This window comes from Ornithorhynchus anatinus, chromosome 7 (assembly GCF_004115215.2).
Source record: "Ornithorhynchus anatinus isolate Pmale09 chromosome 7, mOrnAna1.pri.v4, whole genome shotgun sequence".
Lineage (NCBI taxonomy): Eukaryota > Metazoa > Chordata > Mammalia > Monotremata > Ornithorhynchidae > Ornithorhynchus > Ornithorhynchus anatinus.
In genome coordinates this window covers 78,263,946-78,280,776 of record NC_041734.1, presented here as the reverse complement: position 1 = coordinate 78,280,776, position 16,831 = coordinate 78,263,946, and the positions used below count along the sequence as shown (strand labels likewise).

Genomic DNA, 16,831 nt, shown 5'->3' with positions numbered 1-16,831 from the left:
TTACCCAAAATCACACAGCTGATAAGTGGCAGAGTCGGGATTAGAACCCACAACCTCTGACTCCCAAACCCGGGCTCTTTCCGCTAAACCTCGCTGCTTAACTCGGGAAAGGACGATACGCCAATAACCGGTGGCATTCCCTGCCCAGAACGAGCTCACAGTCTAGGAGGAGGAGACAGACAGCAACGCGAAGAAATGAAATGAGCGATCTGGACAGAAATGGTGAGGGACTGGGAGGGGGAAGAGCAAAGGGAGCGGGTCAGGGCGACGCAGAAGGGAATGGCGGAGGCGGAAAAGTGGGACTCAGTCTGGGAAGGCCTCTTGGAGGAGATGGGCCTCCAGTAAGGCTTTGAAGAGGGGGAAGAGTCACCGTCTGTGGGATTTGAGGAAGGGGGGCGTTCCGAGGCAGGACGTGGGTCAGGGGTCGGCGGTGAGACAGGTGAGATGGAGGCACCGTGAGAAGGTTAGCAACATTTGTTTGTATTCACCCCAGTGCTTAGTGAGTGCTTAACAAATATTATTATTATTATTATTATTATTAATAATGCATCCTAAGCTTTCACCCCCACACAACACCCCCTCCCTGCAAGACCCCAATTTGGTGAAAATCCACACCGTGTCCGACCCCACACGTGCCACAGAGAGATACACACATGCTGTGAAGGTAGGATAGACAGGATTTGGTGACAGGGTTTTCTCCCCCTCTAGACTGTAAGCTCACCGTGGGCAGGGAATGTGTCCGTTTATTCTTTTATTGTCCTCTCCCAAGCGCTCAGTACAGTTCGGTGCGCACAGTAAGCGCTCAAAAAATACGATTGGATGAACGAATACACATAGATCACCTCTTCTGATCCCAAGACACGCAATTCATTCACTCGTATTTCTTGAGCGCGTACTGTGCGCAGAGCACTGTACTAAGCGCTTTACCCAAGCAGGATCCCACAACCAGCTAGGCTTACCCTTGGAGCTGTGACCTTTGGACATTTGATTGTCTCTCCAAACCCACAACATTTACGTACATACCTTTAAATTCGATATTATAAATGATTTATTCGCGTTCCTGTCCTTCTCGCCCTCTAGACTGTAAGCTCGGTTCGGGAAAGGCAGGTGTCCGATGATTCCGTTGCACTGTGCTGTCGCAGTGCTCTGCACGTAGTAAGCGCTCAATAAATACAATGGGCTGACCGGTGGATTGGCATTCCCTAATTCTCTAACGGAACTGGAGCCGAAACACAAGGTGGACACGAACTCTCCGGTGGAACTAAATCCCCACCCTTCCAAGCGTCTCTTCCAGCTCCACCTGGAATTTTTTTTAATAGTATCTGTGAAACCCTTACCACGTGCCAGGCACTGTGCTAAACCCTGAGGTAGATACAAGATAATCGGGTTGGACACGGTCCCTGTCCCACTTGGGGCTCACGATCTTAATCCCCATCTCGTCGTGGGCTACACTGTTATATTCCATAGTCTCCCAAGGGCTTAGTACGGTGCTCTGCACACAGTGAGCGCTTGATAATAATAATGTTGGTATTTGTTAAGCGCTCACTGTGTACAGAGCACTGTTCTAAGCGCTGGATAAAGACGACTGACTGACCGACAGGTGACAGTCTGAATAACTGAGGCCCAGAGACGTGCAGCGCCTTGCCCAAGGTCACACGGCAGACAGGCGGCGGAGCCGGAATCGGAACCCAGGTCCTCTGACTCCCGGGCCCGCGCTTTTCCCGCTCAGGCCGCGCTGTTTCTCCTAACAACCTGATTTCCTTTCCGCCCGTTCCAGGTCAGAGAGATAAACATGTACAAAACCGTGAGCCGAACGGCTTACCAGCAGACTTTCAATCCGGAAGCGCTGAGAAAATGCTGGAAAGAGTGTTTGGAGAAATCGTCCTTCTCCGGTAGAAGGAAGGCGACAGAGGAATTTAACGAGAGGAATTACTGGAAGAAGAAAGGAATCGCCATTGTCCCCATGAAGTTCACCATTGGACTTCCCACTGGCTATTTTCATCAGGTGAGCTGGTCGTGGGCAGGAAATGTGTCTGTTTAGTGTTGCGGGCTACTCTGCCAAATGCTTAGTACAGGGCTTCGCACGCAGTAAGCGTTCAATAAATACGATCGATCGAATGAATTAATTAATGAAGCGAGGCTTCTTCAATGAATGACTTCTTCAAGGAGTTACTTTCCCCCTTCATTCATTCATTCAATAGTATTTATTGAGGGCTTACTATGTGCAGAGCACTGTACTAAGTGCTTGGAATGTCCAATTCGGCAACAGATAGAGACAATCCCTGCCTACTGATGGGCTCACAGTCTAAACGGGGGAGACAAGCTGCAAAACAAAAGAGAACAAAACAAAAACAAGACAACATCATCAAGATAAATAGAATCATGGGGATGTATGCCTCATTAACAAAATAAATAAGGTAATAAATAAGATATACAACTAAGCACAGTGCTGAGGGGAGTGGAAGGGGGAAGAGCAGAGGGTGTGGGGAGAGGGGAGGAAGAGTAGAGAGAAAGAGGGGGCTGAGTGTGGGAAGGCCTCCTGGAGGAGGTGAGCTCTCAGAAGGGCTTTGAAGAGGGGAAGAGAACGAGTTTGGCGGAGGGGAGGAGGGAGGGCCTTCCGGGACCGCGGGAGGACGTGGGCCGGGGGTCGAAGGCGGGACAGGTGCGAAGTGGGGACGGTGAGGAGGTGGGCGGCAGGGGAGCGGAGGGTGCGGGGTGGGCAGGAGAAAGAGAGAAGGGAGGAGAGGCAGGAGGGGGCAAGGTGATGGACAGCCTTGAAGCCCAGAGTGAGAAGTTTTTGTTTCATGCGGAGGTCGATAGGCAACCACTGGAGGGTTTTGAGGAGGGAAGTGACAGGCCCAGAGCGTTTCTGCAGGAAGATGAGCCGGGCAGCGGGGAGAGACGGGAGGAAGGGAGATCCGAGAGGAGGCTGACACAATAATCCAGTCGGGATATTATGAGAGTTTGTACCAGCACGATCGCCGTCTGGATGGAGAGGAAAAGACGGATCTTCAAAGCCTTAGTGAAAGGCCCACCTCCTCCAAGAAGCCTTCCCTGACTGAGCCCTCCTCTCCTCTTCTCCCACCCCCTTCTGCGCCGTCCTGACTTGCTCCCTTTCTTCACCGCCCCCCCCCCCCCAGCCCCACACCGCTCACCTCCGTATCCGTCATTCATTTCTTTCTATTCATGTCCGCCTCCCCTTCTAGACTGTAAACCTGTGCAGCGCTTAGGCCAGTGCTCAGCGCTTAGAACAGCGCTTGGCGCAGAGTAAGCGCTTAACAGATGCCAGCATTATCATTATTATTGTGGACAGGGAATGTGTTTATTTTTATATTGTCTTCTCCCAACTGCTCAGTACAGTGCTCTGCACACGGTAAGCGCTCAATAAGTGCCACTGAGTGAACGAATGAATATCTGCCATTTATTGTTTCCATTAAGGTCCGTCTCCCCTCCTAGACTGTAAGCTTGTTGTGGGCAGGGAACGTGTGTCTTATAATCTACTCTCCCGGGCGCTCCGTAGAGCGTTCTGCACAGAGTAAGCGCTCGATAAGTTCGACCGCCCGACCGACGGCCGGGTCCGAGCCGTGACCTTTGTCTGGTCGTTCCTTCAGGCCTCCGCCCTGGTTCACATCTACAGCGATGGGTCGGTGCTGGTGGCCCACGGCGGCTGTGAGATGGGACAAGGACTTCACACCAAAATGATCCAGGTGAGGCAACCGGCGGGGCCTAGTGGGAGTCAGAGGCCGTGGGTTCTAATCCCCGCCCCACCGCTTGTCGGTGGTGTGACCCTGGGCAAGTCACTGCACTTCTCTGGGCCTCGGTTACCTCATCTGGAAAATGGAGGATAAGACCGTGATCCCCAAGTGGGACAGGGACTGTGTCCAAACTGGTTTTCTTCTATCTATCCCAGCGCCTAGAACAACTGCTTAGCACACACTAAGCGTTTAACAAATATCACAATTATTATGATTATTATTGTTTATTATGATTTGGATGCAGCTGCACGGGAAAAGCCACTCGGGAAATCCGGTGACCAGGGACTTCGGACTCTTCCTTTAACGGACCGCAGCCGCTGCATTTTCAAGGCCCAAATGGTTTCTGAGTCAGGCATGGACTGAGAATAAACATTTTCATCCAGATAACCAGAAATCTCACTGAGCGTGGGAAATGTAACTGATTACTATTATATTGTACTCTCCCAAGCGCTTAGTACAGTGTTCTGCACACAGTAAGCGCTCAAAAGATACGATCGGCTGACTGTAGGTTCACCGGAGCGGCTAAAGAAAGGCCCGTACTGGCCTTGAGCTCTTGGGTGAAGTTAGAAATAGGCTCCTTTGGGTCCCTTGCAGTGGGGAGCAGTGGGGCCTGGTGGTGAGGGTAAGGGGCTGACAGTCGGGAGATCTGAGTTCTAATCTCAGCTCCGCCATCTGCCTGCTGGCAAATCCCGGTAACTTTTCCGGGACTCAGTTTCCTCATCTGTAAAATGGGGATCGAGTACCTGTTCTTCCTCCACCTTGGATCTGAGCCCAAATGGGACAGGCGCTGGGTCCAACCCGATTATCCCATATCTACCCTAGTGCTTAGTACAGTGTCTGTCACGTGGCAGATGCTTAACCGCTATTATTGTCGTCACGACGACAATGATGACTGTGGCTGTTATCGTTACTGCAGGTCGCCAGCCGTGAACTGAACATCCCGATGTCGTCCATCCACCTGTCCGACACGAACACCGCGACGGTGCCCAACGCCTTCTTCACGGCAGGATCCATGGGGACCGACGTCAACGGCCGAGCGGTGCAGGTTCCAAAATAAGAATAATAATAACGATAATAACCGTGGTATTTGTTAAGCGCTTAATCTGTGCCAGGCACGGTACTAAGCGCTGGGGTGGATACAAGCAGATCAAGTTGGACGCAGTCCCTGTCCCACATGGGGCTCACAGTCTTAATCCCCATTTTATAGATGAGGGAACTGAGGCCTAGAGAAGTGATTTACCCAAGGTCACACGGCAGACAAGTGGCGGAGCCGGGATTAGAAGGCAGGTCCTTCCGGTGCCAGGGCCCGAGCTCTACCCACTGGACCACGCTGCTTCTCTGTGATCTGCTCTGGGCTCCGCTGTGGTTTTCGCCGTCCTCGTTGGCCGACTATTTTCAAGATGGTGCCTGTGGCTGATTAGGGTCGGAGGGTAAAGTTGGGGAAACGGGAGTGGAAATGTAAGCGGTCGGAGACCGACTTGGCTGGGCGTAGATGCGGGCCGGTCTGGTCTCGCTCCGTCAGCCACCTGCCCGTACCTTCGTTCGGCGGCGTTCAAGGTATAGTAGATATTTCATTCATTCATCCAATAGTATTTATTGAGCGCTTACTATGTGCAGAGCACTGTACTGAGGGCTTGGAATGGACAATTCGGCAACAGATAGAGACAATCCCTGCCCATCAATGGGCTCACAGTCTAATCGGGGGATAAAGCACAGACCTGGAAGTCCCAAGGTCAAGGGTTCTAATTCTGCCTCTACCACTCGTCTTCTGGGTGACCTCGGGCAAGTCGCTTCATTTCTCTGGGCCTCGGTGACCTCATCAGGAAAATGGGGATGGAGACCGTGAGCCCCACGTGGGACAGGGACTGTGTCCAACCCCATTTGCTTGGATCCACTCCAGGGCTTAGTACAGGGCTCGGTAGGTAGTAACAAATGCTATCATTATTACCGTTTTCATTTCCGGCGCTGCCTGGAACCCCGACCGTCTTCAGAACGCCTGTCAGATCCTCATGGAGAGGCTGGAGCCCATCATCCAGAAAAATCCCAACGGGAAATGGAAAGAATGGGTGAGTTCCGCCGTGGGCGTCGGCACGGTCAGTCGGGACTCACGTTCGGGGATGTTGGGTGGTTCAGAGCGAGCTGCCTCCGGTCCAGAGGCTACTCCGGGCCTCAAACGCCCCCCCCCCCCATCCACCTCCTGCCCCCCTGAATCCCAATGCTGTGGGAGAGTCGGGGAGGGCCGGGCCCGGGGCCCCGTCAGGCCAGAGATCCCCGCTGAAGGTCTGTGTCGGGTCCCCCTGGAGCCGAGGGGTCGCAGCAGCGGGAGGGATCCGGGTCAGACTCGGGGTCCCGAGGTTTATTCCGGTCGGTGGGCCTTTTCCAGAGGTGTGGCCTTTTCCCCCCGCACCCACCTCGGCCCAGCCGCCGTCCCGGTCCAGTCTTCCCACGCGAGCCGGATGGTGGGAGGTTAGCGGGAATTTCTCCCGGCTGACGTCTCCCGGTTCTTCACAGTCCCCTAAAGCCCGGAATAATATTTAGGATAGGAGGCAAGGCCTTCTATTCCTTTCTTTGGTTTTCTCTATTTCAAATATTTATTTCCTTTTCCAGGCTCAGAAAGCTATAGAGGAATCCATCAGCCTTTCAGCTACAGGATATTTCAAGTAAATACAGCTTATTTTTTTTGCCGGCTGTGTGACCTTGGGCCAGTCTCCTGACCTCTTTGGGCCTCCTTTCCCTCATCTGTAAATGGAGATAAATACTTATTCTCTACCTCACCTCGCTCCTCTCCCACTCCAATCCCGCCCGCACACTCCGCTCCTCTAATGCCAACCTCCTCGCTGTCCCTCCATCTCGTCTATCTGGCCGCCGACCTCTCGCCCACGTCCTGCCTCTGGCCTGGAACGCCCCCCCCTTCATATCTGACCAACAGTGACTCTCCCCTCTTTCGCAGCCTTATTAATAATAATAATAATGTTGGTATTCGTTAAGCGCTTACTATGTGCCGAGCACTGTTCTAAGCGCCGGGGGAGATACAGGGGAATCAGGATGTCCCACGTGAGGCTCGCAGTTAATCCCCGTTTTACAGATGAGGTAACTGAGGCATAGAGAAGTTAAAGGACTTGCCCTCAGTCACACAGCTGACAAGTGGCAGAGCCAAGATTCGAACCCATGACCTCTGACTCTGAAGCCCAGGCTCTTTCCACTGAGCCACGCTGCTTCCCCATTATTTTGGGTATTTAGTGAAAGCCCATCTCCTCCAAGAGGCCTTCCCCAACTAAGCCAACTTCGCCAACTATTTCATTCAATCGTATTTACTGAGCGCTTACTGTGTGCAGAGCACTGCACTAAGCGATCGGAATGAACAATTCGGCAACGGATAGAGACGATCCCTGCCCAACGACGGGCTCACGGTCAAAAAGGGGGAGTCGGACAACAAAACAAGTAGTCAGGCGTGAATGCCATCGAGATAAATCGAATCATAGATATAAACACATCATTAATAAAATAGAGTAATAAATAATATATACAAATAAACACATATACACAAGTGCTGTGGGGAGGGGAAGGAGGTAGAGCAGAGAGATGTGATCTTAAGGAGAAGAGGTGATTTTACTAACTCTTTCGAACTCTCCCAAATGCTTAATACAGTGTTCGACAGAGAGTAGATAGTACCTACAATTGATTGATTGATTGATTGATTGATTGATTGATTGAAGTAAACCTGCAACTTGCAGTGTGGCTTAGTAGATAGGGCACAGTTCTGAGAGTCAGAAGGACCAGCGCTTACAACCGTGCTTGGCACATAGTAAGCGCTTAACAAATACCACCATTATAATAACGGTATTTGTTAAGCGCTTACTATGTGCTAAGCACTGTTCTGAGCACTGGGAGCATACAAGTTGATCAGGTTGTCCCATGTGGGGCTCACAGTTTTAATCCCCATTTTACAGATGCGGTAACTGAGGCACAGAGAAGTGAAGCGACTTGCCCAAAGTCACACAGCTGGCAAGCGGCAGAGCCAGTATTAGAACCCGTGACCTCTGACTCTCAAGCCCGGGCTCTTTCCACTGAGACATGCTGCTTCTCATTATTATTATTATCATTATATTATTATTATTATCACTTTAGTTCTAATCGTGGCTCAGCCACGTCTGCTCTGTGACCATGGGCAAGTCCCTTCGCTTCTCTGTGCCTCATCCATAAAATGGGAATAAGACTGTGAGCCTCTTGTGGGACAAGAACTGTGTCCAACCTGATTGGCTTTAGTCTACCCCAGCGCTTAGAACAACGCTTGGCATAGAGTAAGCACCTAACAAGTTCCACAGTTCATTCATTCATTCATTCATTCCATCTTATTTATTGAGCGCTTACTGTGTGCAGAGCACTGAACTAAGCGCTTGGAAAGTACAATCCGGCAACAGAAGCTATCATTATTATTATTATTACTATTATTATCACTATTACATAAGCACTAGAGATGAATGGAGGGGGCCAGTGAAAAGGAAATGGGATTAACCCGGGGACTCCACAGATCCTTTTGGAGACTTTAAAGACAACCCCAGTAAGGAGACTTTTCCCACCACCCTCTTTAGCGACTATTCCCAGCAAGGGTGTGGGTGGGCAAGAGTTCAAGGAAGACAGAGAAGCAGCATGGCTCAGTGAAAAGAGCCCGGACTTGGGTCAGAAGTCTTGGGTTCTAATGCCGCCTCCGCCACTTCTCAGCTGTGTGACTTTGGGCAAGTCGCTTCACTTCCCTGTGCCTCAGTTACCTCATCTGTAAAATGAGGATTAGGACTGTGAGCCCCACGTGGGACAACCGCTTACCTTGTATCTCCCCCGGCGCTTAGAACAGTGCGTGGCACATAGTAAGTGCTTAACAAATACCATCATTATTATCATTATTATTTCTTCGGTGGTGGAAAAAAATGGTTACAAAAGGCTTTCTGTCTCTCTTCAGGGGCTATCAGACCAACATGGACTGGGAAAAGGAGGAAGGGAACGCATTTCCTTACTACGTCTACGGAGCAGCCGCGTCGGAGGTGGAAATCGACTGTCTGACTGGAGCCCACAAGGTGAATAAAAAGACTCCTGACTTTTCCAGTTACCACTGTCAAAGCGGCTCAGATTTATTTTTTTTTAATCGTTCATTCAATCGTATTTATTGAGCTTTTACTGTGTGCAGAGCACTGTACGAAGCGCTTGGGAGAGTACCATACAACAATAAACAGACGCATTCCCTGCCCACAACAAGCTTACATATTTGTTAAGTGCTTACTACGTGCCAGGCACTGTGTTAAGCACTGGGATAGATACAAGGTAATCAGATTAGACCAAATCCATGTCCCACATGGGACTCACTGTGATCCATTCAATCATTTGATTGTATTTATTGAGCGCTTACAGTGTGCATAGCGCTGTATTAAGTGCTTGGGAGAGTACAACATTCATTCATTCATTCACTCGTATTTAGAGAGCACTTACTGTGTGCAGAGCACTGTACTAAGTGCTTGGGACAGTACAATTCAGCCACAAAAGGAGACCATCCCTGCTCACAACAGGCTCACAGTCTACAAGGGGGGAGACAGACATCAAAACAAGTAAACGTCAATCAGTTAAACAATCAATCAGTGTATTTACTGAGCTCTTACTGTGTGCAGAACACTGTACTAAGCCTTTGGGAGAGGACAATAGAACTGACTGAATGAATGAAAGAGCACAGGTTTGGGAGAAAGGGGATACGATTGAATGAATGAATGAAAGAGCACAAGTTTGGGAAAAAGGGAATTTGGGTTCGAATCCCGGCTCCTCCCTCCGTCCGTTGTGTGACCTTGGGCAAGTCACTCAACTTCTCTGAGCCTGAGTTTCCTCATTTGTAAAATGGCGCTAACATACCTATGCTCCCTCCCTCTTAAACTGTGAGGCCAAGTGGAGCGGGGACCCCGATCCATTAGCTCGTATTCATTCAATCGTATTTATTGAGCGCCTACTACGTGTAGAGCACTGTACTAAGCGCTTGGGATACAATTCGGTAACAGATAGAGACCATCCCTGCCCAACGACGGGCTCACAGTCTAAATGGGGAGGCAGACAACAAAACAAAACAGAACCAGTAGTCTAGTATCTCGTAGTCACCCCTTCCAGTGCTTGGCACATAGTAAGTGCTTAAGAAATGCCATCATCATTATCAGCTCTTCATAATCCCTCTTTTCTTTGTAAGTCCATTGCCCTTCGATTATCTCTGAACAGACTCTCAGGACCGACATCTTCATAGACGCCGCCTTCAGCATCAACCCAGCGATCGACGCAGGTCAGGTACGTGACAATCCCGGAAGCCTATGAATGTGGGGTCTTCATCAGTGCTCCTTGACGGTAATTCGTTCGGTGCCTCGTTTTACCCAGTTCCCAAGTGTTAGTGACGGGGGAGACTCCCCCGGCCCCCCTCTTTAGTCTCCCAGCAAGGCAGAGAACTCTTGGCAAATTCATCCTCGTCCCATGCGTGCATCGATGACTGTCACAGTGGCCTCCAATAATAACGATAATAATAATAATATTGGCTTTTGTTCAGCACTTACTAGGTGCCAGCCACTGTTCTAAGTACTGGGGTAGATACAAGCAAATCGGGTCGGACACAGTCCGTGTCCCACCTGGGGCTCATAGTCTCAATCTCCATTTTACAGATGAGGAAACGGAGGCATGGAGAATAATAATAACAATAATAATAATAATAATAATGGTATTTATTAAGCACTCACTATATGCCAAGCACCGTTTTAGTGCTGGGGGAGATACAAGGCAATTAGGTTGTCCCACTCGGGGCTCACAGTCTTAATCCCCATTTTCCAGATGAGGTCACTGAGGCTTAAAGAAGTGAAGTGACTTGCCCAAAGTCACACAGCTGACAAGTGGCGGAGCCAGGATTAGAACCCACGATCTCTGACTCCCAAGGCCATGATCTTTCCACTAAGCCCCGCTGCTTCTAATAATAACAGTACTTCACTCATTCATTTATTCACTCGATCGTATTTATTGCGCGCTTAATGAGTGCGGAGCACTGTACTAAGCGTTTGGGAAGTACAATTCGTCAACAGCGCATGCTATGCGCCAAGCACTGTTCTAAGCGCTGGAGAGAGATACTAGGTAAACAGGTGGAGAAGTGAAATGACTTGCCCAAGGTCACGCAGCAGACAAGTGGCAGAGCTGGGATCATTCCGCTGGGACACCCCAACCCCGAGGTTCTGCTTGCACAGCAGTGCTCCTTCTGCTGGGTTCCCCCAGCCCCGAGCCTGCCTTTCTTACGGAATTCCAACATTTTCTTTCTTCCCGTTATAGAGAAGCAGCACGGCGAAATGGACAGGGGCCTGGGAGTCGGAAGGTCACGGGTTCTAATTCCGCCTCCCCAACTTGTCCGGTTGTGCGGCCTTGAGCAAGTCACTTCACTTCTGTGGGCCTCGGTTACCTCATCTGTAAAAATGGGGATTGAGACCGTTGAGCCCCGGGTGGAACAGAAATTGTGTCCAACCCGATTTGCCTCTATCCACCCCAGAACTTAGTACAGGACCTAGTACTTAGTAAGCGCTTAACAAATACCGCAATTATTATTATTATTATTCTGCTATCTCATTTCCCCTGCCCCATTCCAACTGTTGGGAATCTTCATCCTTTCTTGGAAAACCAAGGTAGCTCTCAGGCTATCGATCAGTCACTGGTATTTATTCAGCACTTATGTGCAGAGCACTGTCCTAAGCGCTTGGAAGACGACAGTGCAGTGAAATCAGTGGATATATTCCCTGCCTGTGTGTTTACAGTCTAGCCTGACCCTGGGAAATGCTACATTCTGTTGTATTATACTCTACCAAGCGCTTAGTACAGTGTTCTGTACATAATAAGCGTTAGATAAATATGATTGGTTGACTGATTGAGCCAAAGCTCTTCCTTAGCGACCCCGACCACAGTATTAATAATAATAATGATGGTATTTTTAAACACTTATTATATGCCAAGCACTGTTCTAAGCACTGGGGTAGATACAAAATCATCAGTTTGTCCCTCGTGGGGCTCCCAGTCTTCAGCCCCATCTTCCAGATGAGGTCACCGAGGCCCGGAGAAGTGAAGCGACTTGCCCAAGGTCACACAGCTGATGAGTGGCGGAGCCGGGATGAGAACCCACGACCTCTGACTCCCAAGCCCGGGCTCTTTCCACTGAGCCACGCTGCTTCTCTAAGTATTGAAGTGGAATCGGGTTACCTAGGCAACAGGTGGTCCGGCGACGTAGGGATAGGCACGGAATTGAAAATCGAACCAAGGAGGTTCTGGATGAACCAACCGGAGCCCACTGCAGGTCGATAAAGCTGTATTGTTGACTGGACTTATGTGCCCTTCACCACGAAGGGCACAGATCACCCCCTCCATCGATTCCGTCAACAGATTCCTTCATCCCTTCAATCGTATTTATCAAGCGCTTCCTCTGTGCAGAGCACTGTACTGAGCGCTTGAGAGAGGACATTAGGACAAGAAACAGACGCGTCCCCTGCCCGCGACGAGCTTACGGTCTAGAGGGGGACACCGACAATCAATATAAATAAAGAAATGACAGATGTGGATATAAGCGGTGTGGGGCGGGGAGGAGGGATGAATAAAGGGAGTCAGGGAGACGCAGAAGGGAGCGGGAGAAGAGGAATGGGGGGGCGCAGACAGGGAAGGCCTCTTGGAGGAGACGGGCCTTCGATAAGGCTGTGAAGAGGGGGAGAGTCATCGTCTGTGGGATTTGAGGAGGGAGGGCGTTCCGGGCCAGAGGGAGGACGTGGGCCGGGGGTCAGTGGTGAGATAGGCGAGGTGAGGTAGACGGGAACAAGGAGATTGCGTGATTTAAAGCCGATCGTGAGGAGTTTTTGTTTGCCGCAGAGGCGGTTGGGCAACCACAGGAGTTTCTTGAGTGGGGAGACGTGTCCTGAACATTTCTGTAGAAAAATGATCCAATCAGCAGAGTGAAGTATGGACTGGAGTGGGGAGAGACTTGAGGCAGGGAGGTCAGCGAGGAGGCCGATGCGGTCATCCAGGTAGAGTAGGGTAAGGGATTGGATTAACGTGGCAGCAGTTTGGATGGAGAGGAAAGGGCGGATTTGGGCTGCGTTGTGAAAGTCAAACCGACAGGATTTAGTGACAGATCGAATACGCGGGTCGAATGAGAGAGAGGAGTCAAGGAGAAAGCCAAGGTTACGGGCTCGTGAGACAGGAAGGGTGATGGTGCCGTCTACGGTGCTGGAAAAGTCAGAGGGAGGAGAGAGTTTGGGTGGGAAGATAAGGAGTTCTGACTGGGACATGTCAAGCTTGAGGTGATGGGAGGACATCCAAGTAGAGAGGTCTTGAAGACGGGAGGAAACGCGAGACGGCAGAGAGGGAGAGAGAGCAGGGCCGGAGAGGGAGATTGGGAATCCTCCGCATAGAAGCGGTAGTTAAAGCCGTGGGAGCCAATGAGTCTCCAAGGAAGTGGGTGTAGATGGAGAATAGAAGGGGACCCAGAACCGAACCTTAGGGGACCCCCACAGTTAAGGGGTGGGAGGCAGAAGAGAAGCAGCGTGGCTCAGTGGCAAGAGCCCGGGCTTGGGAGTCAGAGGTCATGGGTTCTAATCCCGGCTCCGCCACTTGTCAGCTGTGTGACTGTAGGCGAGTCACTTAACTTCTTCTGCCTCGGTCACCTCATCTGTAAAATGAGGGTTAAGACTGTGAGCCTCACGTGGGACAACCTGATTCCCCTGTATCTACCCCAGTGCTTAGAACAGTGCTCGGCACATAGTAAGCGCTGAACAAATACCAACATCATTATTATTATTATTATTATTAGAAGAGGATCCCACAAAGGAGACTGAGAATGAACAACCAGAGAGATAAGAAGAGAACCGGGAAGGGACAGTGTCAGGGAAGCCGAGGTTGGATAACGTTTCCAGGAGAAGGGGGTGGTCGACAGCGTCGAGGGCGGCAGAGAGGTCGAAGAGGATTAGGATGGATTAGAGGCCGTTGGATTGGGCGGAAAAGAGGTCATCGGTGACCTTAAAAGGGCGGCTTCCGTGGAGCGAAGGGGACGGAAACCAGATTGGAGGGGGTCCCGGGGAAAATTGGAGAAGAGGAATTGGAGACAGAGGGTGTAGACAACTCCCTCAAGAAGTCTGGAGAGGAACGGTAGGAGGGAGATGGGGCGATAACCGGAAGGAGCCGGGGGATCAAGGGAGGGGTTTTTTAGGATGGGGGAGACATGGGCGTGTTTGAAGGCAAATGGGGACGAAAGCACCGGAGAGCGAACGGTTGAAGATGGCTGTTAGGGAGGGAGGAAAAGAGGGGGCCAGTGTTTTGATCAGGTGCGAAGGAATGGGGTGAGATGCGCAGGTGGAGGGGGTGAAGGGAGGATGGCAAACCTGAAATACTGGCGAGGCAGACTTTAAAATGTCCCTCCACCCCAAATTGTTTGGGAAGATTGCTGCTGTCAGTCAATCAATCGGTGCTATTTATTGAGCCCCTCCCCTGTGCAGAACACTGTACTAAGTGCTTGGGAAAGCACAATATGATACAGTCTTCTAGACTCATCGTGGATAGGGAAGGTGACTTCCAACTCCGTTATATTGTACTCTCCTAAGCAGAAGGAGGAGGGTGGCCTAGTGGAAAGAGCCCGGGTCTGGGAATCACAGGACCTGGGTTCTAATCCCGGCTCAACCACTTTCCAACTGTGTGATCTTGGACAAGTCTCTTTACTTCTCCGGGCCTCGGTTCCCTCATCTGCAAAATGGAGATTCAGTTCCTGTTCTTCCTTCTATTTAGTGCGTGAGCCCCTCGCGGAGCCCGATGACCTTGTATCTACTCCAGCCCTTAGTACAGGGCTTGGCACATAGTAAGCGCTTAACAAATGCCCCAATCATTATCATTATTTTTAATGATATTTGTTAAGTGCTTTCTTTGGGCCAGGCGCCGTCCTAACCACTGGGTAGACACAAAGCAAATCAGGATGGACGCAAGGCCACGTCCCACGTGGGGCTCACAGTCTTCATCCCCGTTTTATAGATGTGGTCACTGAGGCCCAGAGAATCAATCCCTCGGGCACATTTATTGATGGCTTAATGTATGAGGAACACTGTACGATATACAATGTAACAGACAAATTCCCTGCCCACAACGGGATTACAGTCTAGAGGGGGAAGAGAAATGAAGTCAAGAGAAGACAGGTGACTTGTCCAAGGTCACTCAGCAGACGAGCGGCAGAGCCAGGATTAGAACCCTGGTCCTTCTGACTCCTAGGCCCGGGCCTTATCCACTAGCGGAAAGAGCCCGGGCTTGGGAGTCAGAGGTCGTGGGTCCTAATCCCGGCTCTGCTACTTGTCAGCTGTGTGACTTTGGGCAAGTCACTTTACTTCTCTGAGCCTCAGTGACCTCCTCTGGAAAATGGGGATTAAGACCGTGAGCTCCACGTGGGACAACCTGATGACCTTGTATCTACCCCAGCGCTTAGAGCAGTGCTTGCCACATAGTGAGCGCTAAACAAATACCATAATAATTATTATTATTATTAAATCATGCCACTTCTCTGCTTTATTTCAGTGTTTAGTACAACGCTCCACACACCGTAAGCACTCATGGATCGACTGAGCTAGCAAATGAGATTCCCGCTGAAATCTGGGGACTGTTTGAAATGGAAAATCGACTGTCTGAAACGGAAAATCTCTAGCTTGTGTGCTCTTGTGTCGCAGGTGGAAGGGGCGTTCATTCAAGGTCGGGGACTGTACACAACAGAGGAGCTGAAATACTCTCCCGAAGGGGTCCTGCTCTCTCGGGGCCCCGAAGATTACAAAATCCCGAGCGTTCCCGAAATCCCGGAGAAGTTCTACGTTTCCTTGGTGAAGTCCCGAAACCCCATAGCGATCTACTCATCCAAGGTGAGCGGGCAGGGCGGTTCTCCGAGATAAATCCCCGACGTGACCCCTCTGTTGGGCGCCCGTTTGCCCATTTCTGAGGGAGGGGAAGAAAAAACGGCAGCAAAATGACTGTATTCCCACAGGAACCAACGCCATCATTCAGAGTCAGAAAAGTTCTTTTTGACTTCGGGAAAAGCGGCAGGGTTGTAGCGGAGACAGCCCGGGCCTGGCAGTCAGAAGGGCCTGGGTTCTAATCCCCGCTCCGCCACTCGTCTGCTGTGTGACCTCGGGAAGTGAAGTGACTTGCCTAAAGTCACACAGCTGACAAGTGGCTGAGTCGGGATTAGAACCCATGACCTCTGACCCCCAAGCCCGGGCTCCTTCCACCGAGCCCCGCTGCTTCTCTCAGATGCAGATTAACAAATACCGGCATTATTATTATTAATAAGCACCACCGATTGATTATACAGAACTCGTTTATTGAACCTTTTATTTATGTATTCATTCATTCTCCCCCGATTTTTATTCTTACCAGGTCCTACCTGTTTTCGCGCTTTTCTTACGGTATTTCTAAAGCAATTATTATGTGCCAACCATTGTACTAAGCACTGGGGTAGATACAAGCTAATGACATTGGAGTAGATATGAAAGGTCTCAGATTCATTCAATTCAATTGAGCGCTTACTGCGTGCAGAGCACTGTACTAAGCGGTTGGGAGCGTCCAATAGAACAAGAAGCGGGCAGATTCCCTGCCCGCAACGAGCTGACAGTCGAGAGAGATATAAACGCGGAAGTTGCTAAGAACGACCGGGCCGATGCCCGGGCCAGGGAGGGTGGGGATCGGTCAGGGAGGGCTTCCAGGCGGAGGGGGCGGGTTAGGCAGGTTGGGCAGTTGAGCTTCCACCTCAGGGCACCGTGTCTTCCCCTGTCCCCGCCAGGGCCTGGGCGAAGCGGGGATGTTCCTGGGCTCCTCCGTCTTCTTCGCCATAACGGACGCCGTCGCGGCCGCCCGCCGGGACAGAGGACTGACCGCGGCCTTCACCCTCAGCAGCCCGGCCACCCCCGAGCTGATCCGGATGACCTGCGCGGACGGCTTCACCGACATGGTAGGCCTCGGTGGACAGAGCCCGGGTTTAGGAGTCACAGGTCGTGGGTTCTAATCCCGGCCCCGCCACCTGT

At 50.9% G+C, this 16,831-nt stretch overlaps 1 protein-coding gene across 1 annotated transcript in view; it reads left to right on the top strand.

Annotated features, from left to right (window-relative positions):
* Positions 1–16,831, top strand: part of AOX1 (aldehyde oxidase 1) — an 84,806-nt gene that overhangs the window by 66,420 nt on the left and 1,555 nt on the right. Inside the window, exons 26-34 of the mRNA XM_029069086.2 lie at positions 1,778–2,005; positions 3,612–3,707; positions 4,672–4,800; positions 5,747–5,821; positions 6,363–6,415; positions 8,713–8,827; positions 10,002–10,067; positions 15,488–15,673; positions 16,591–16,758. Of these exons, the coding sequence (XP_028924919.1) occupies positions 1,778–2,005; positions 3,612–3,707; positions 4,672–4,800; positions 5,747–5,821; positions 6,363–6,415; positions 8,713–8,827; positions 10,002–10,067; positions 15,488–15,673; positions 16,591–16,758 (1,116 nt within the window). The remainder of the gene's footprint in view (positions 1–1,777; positions 2,006–3,611; positions 3,708–4,671; positions 4,801–5,746; positions 5,822–6,362; positions 6,416–8,712; positions 8,828–10,001; positions 10,068–15,487; positions 15,674–16,590; positions 16,759–16,831) is intronic.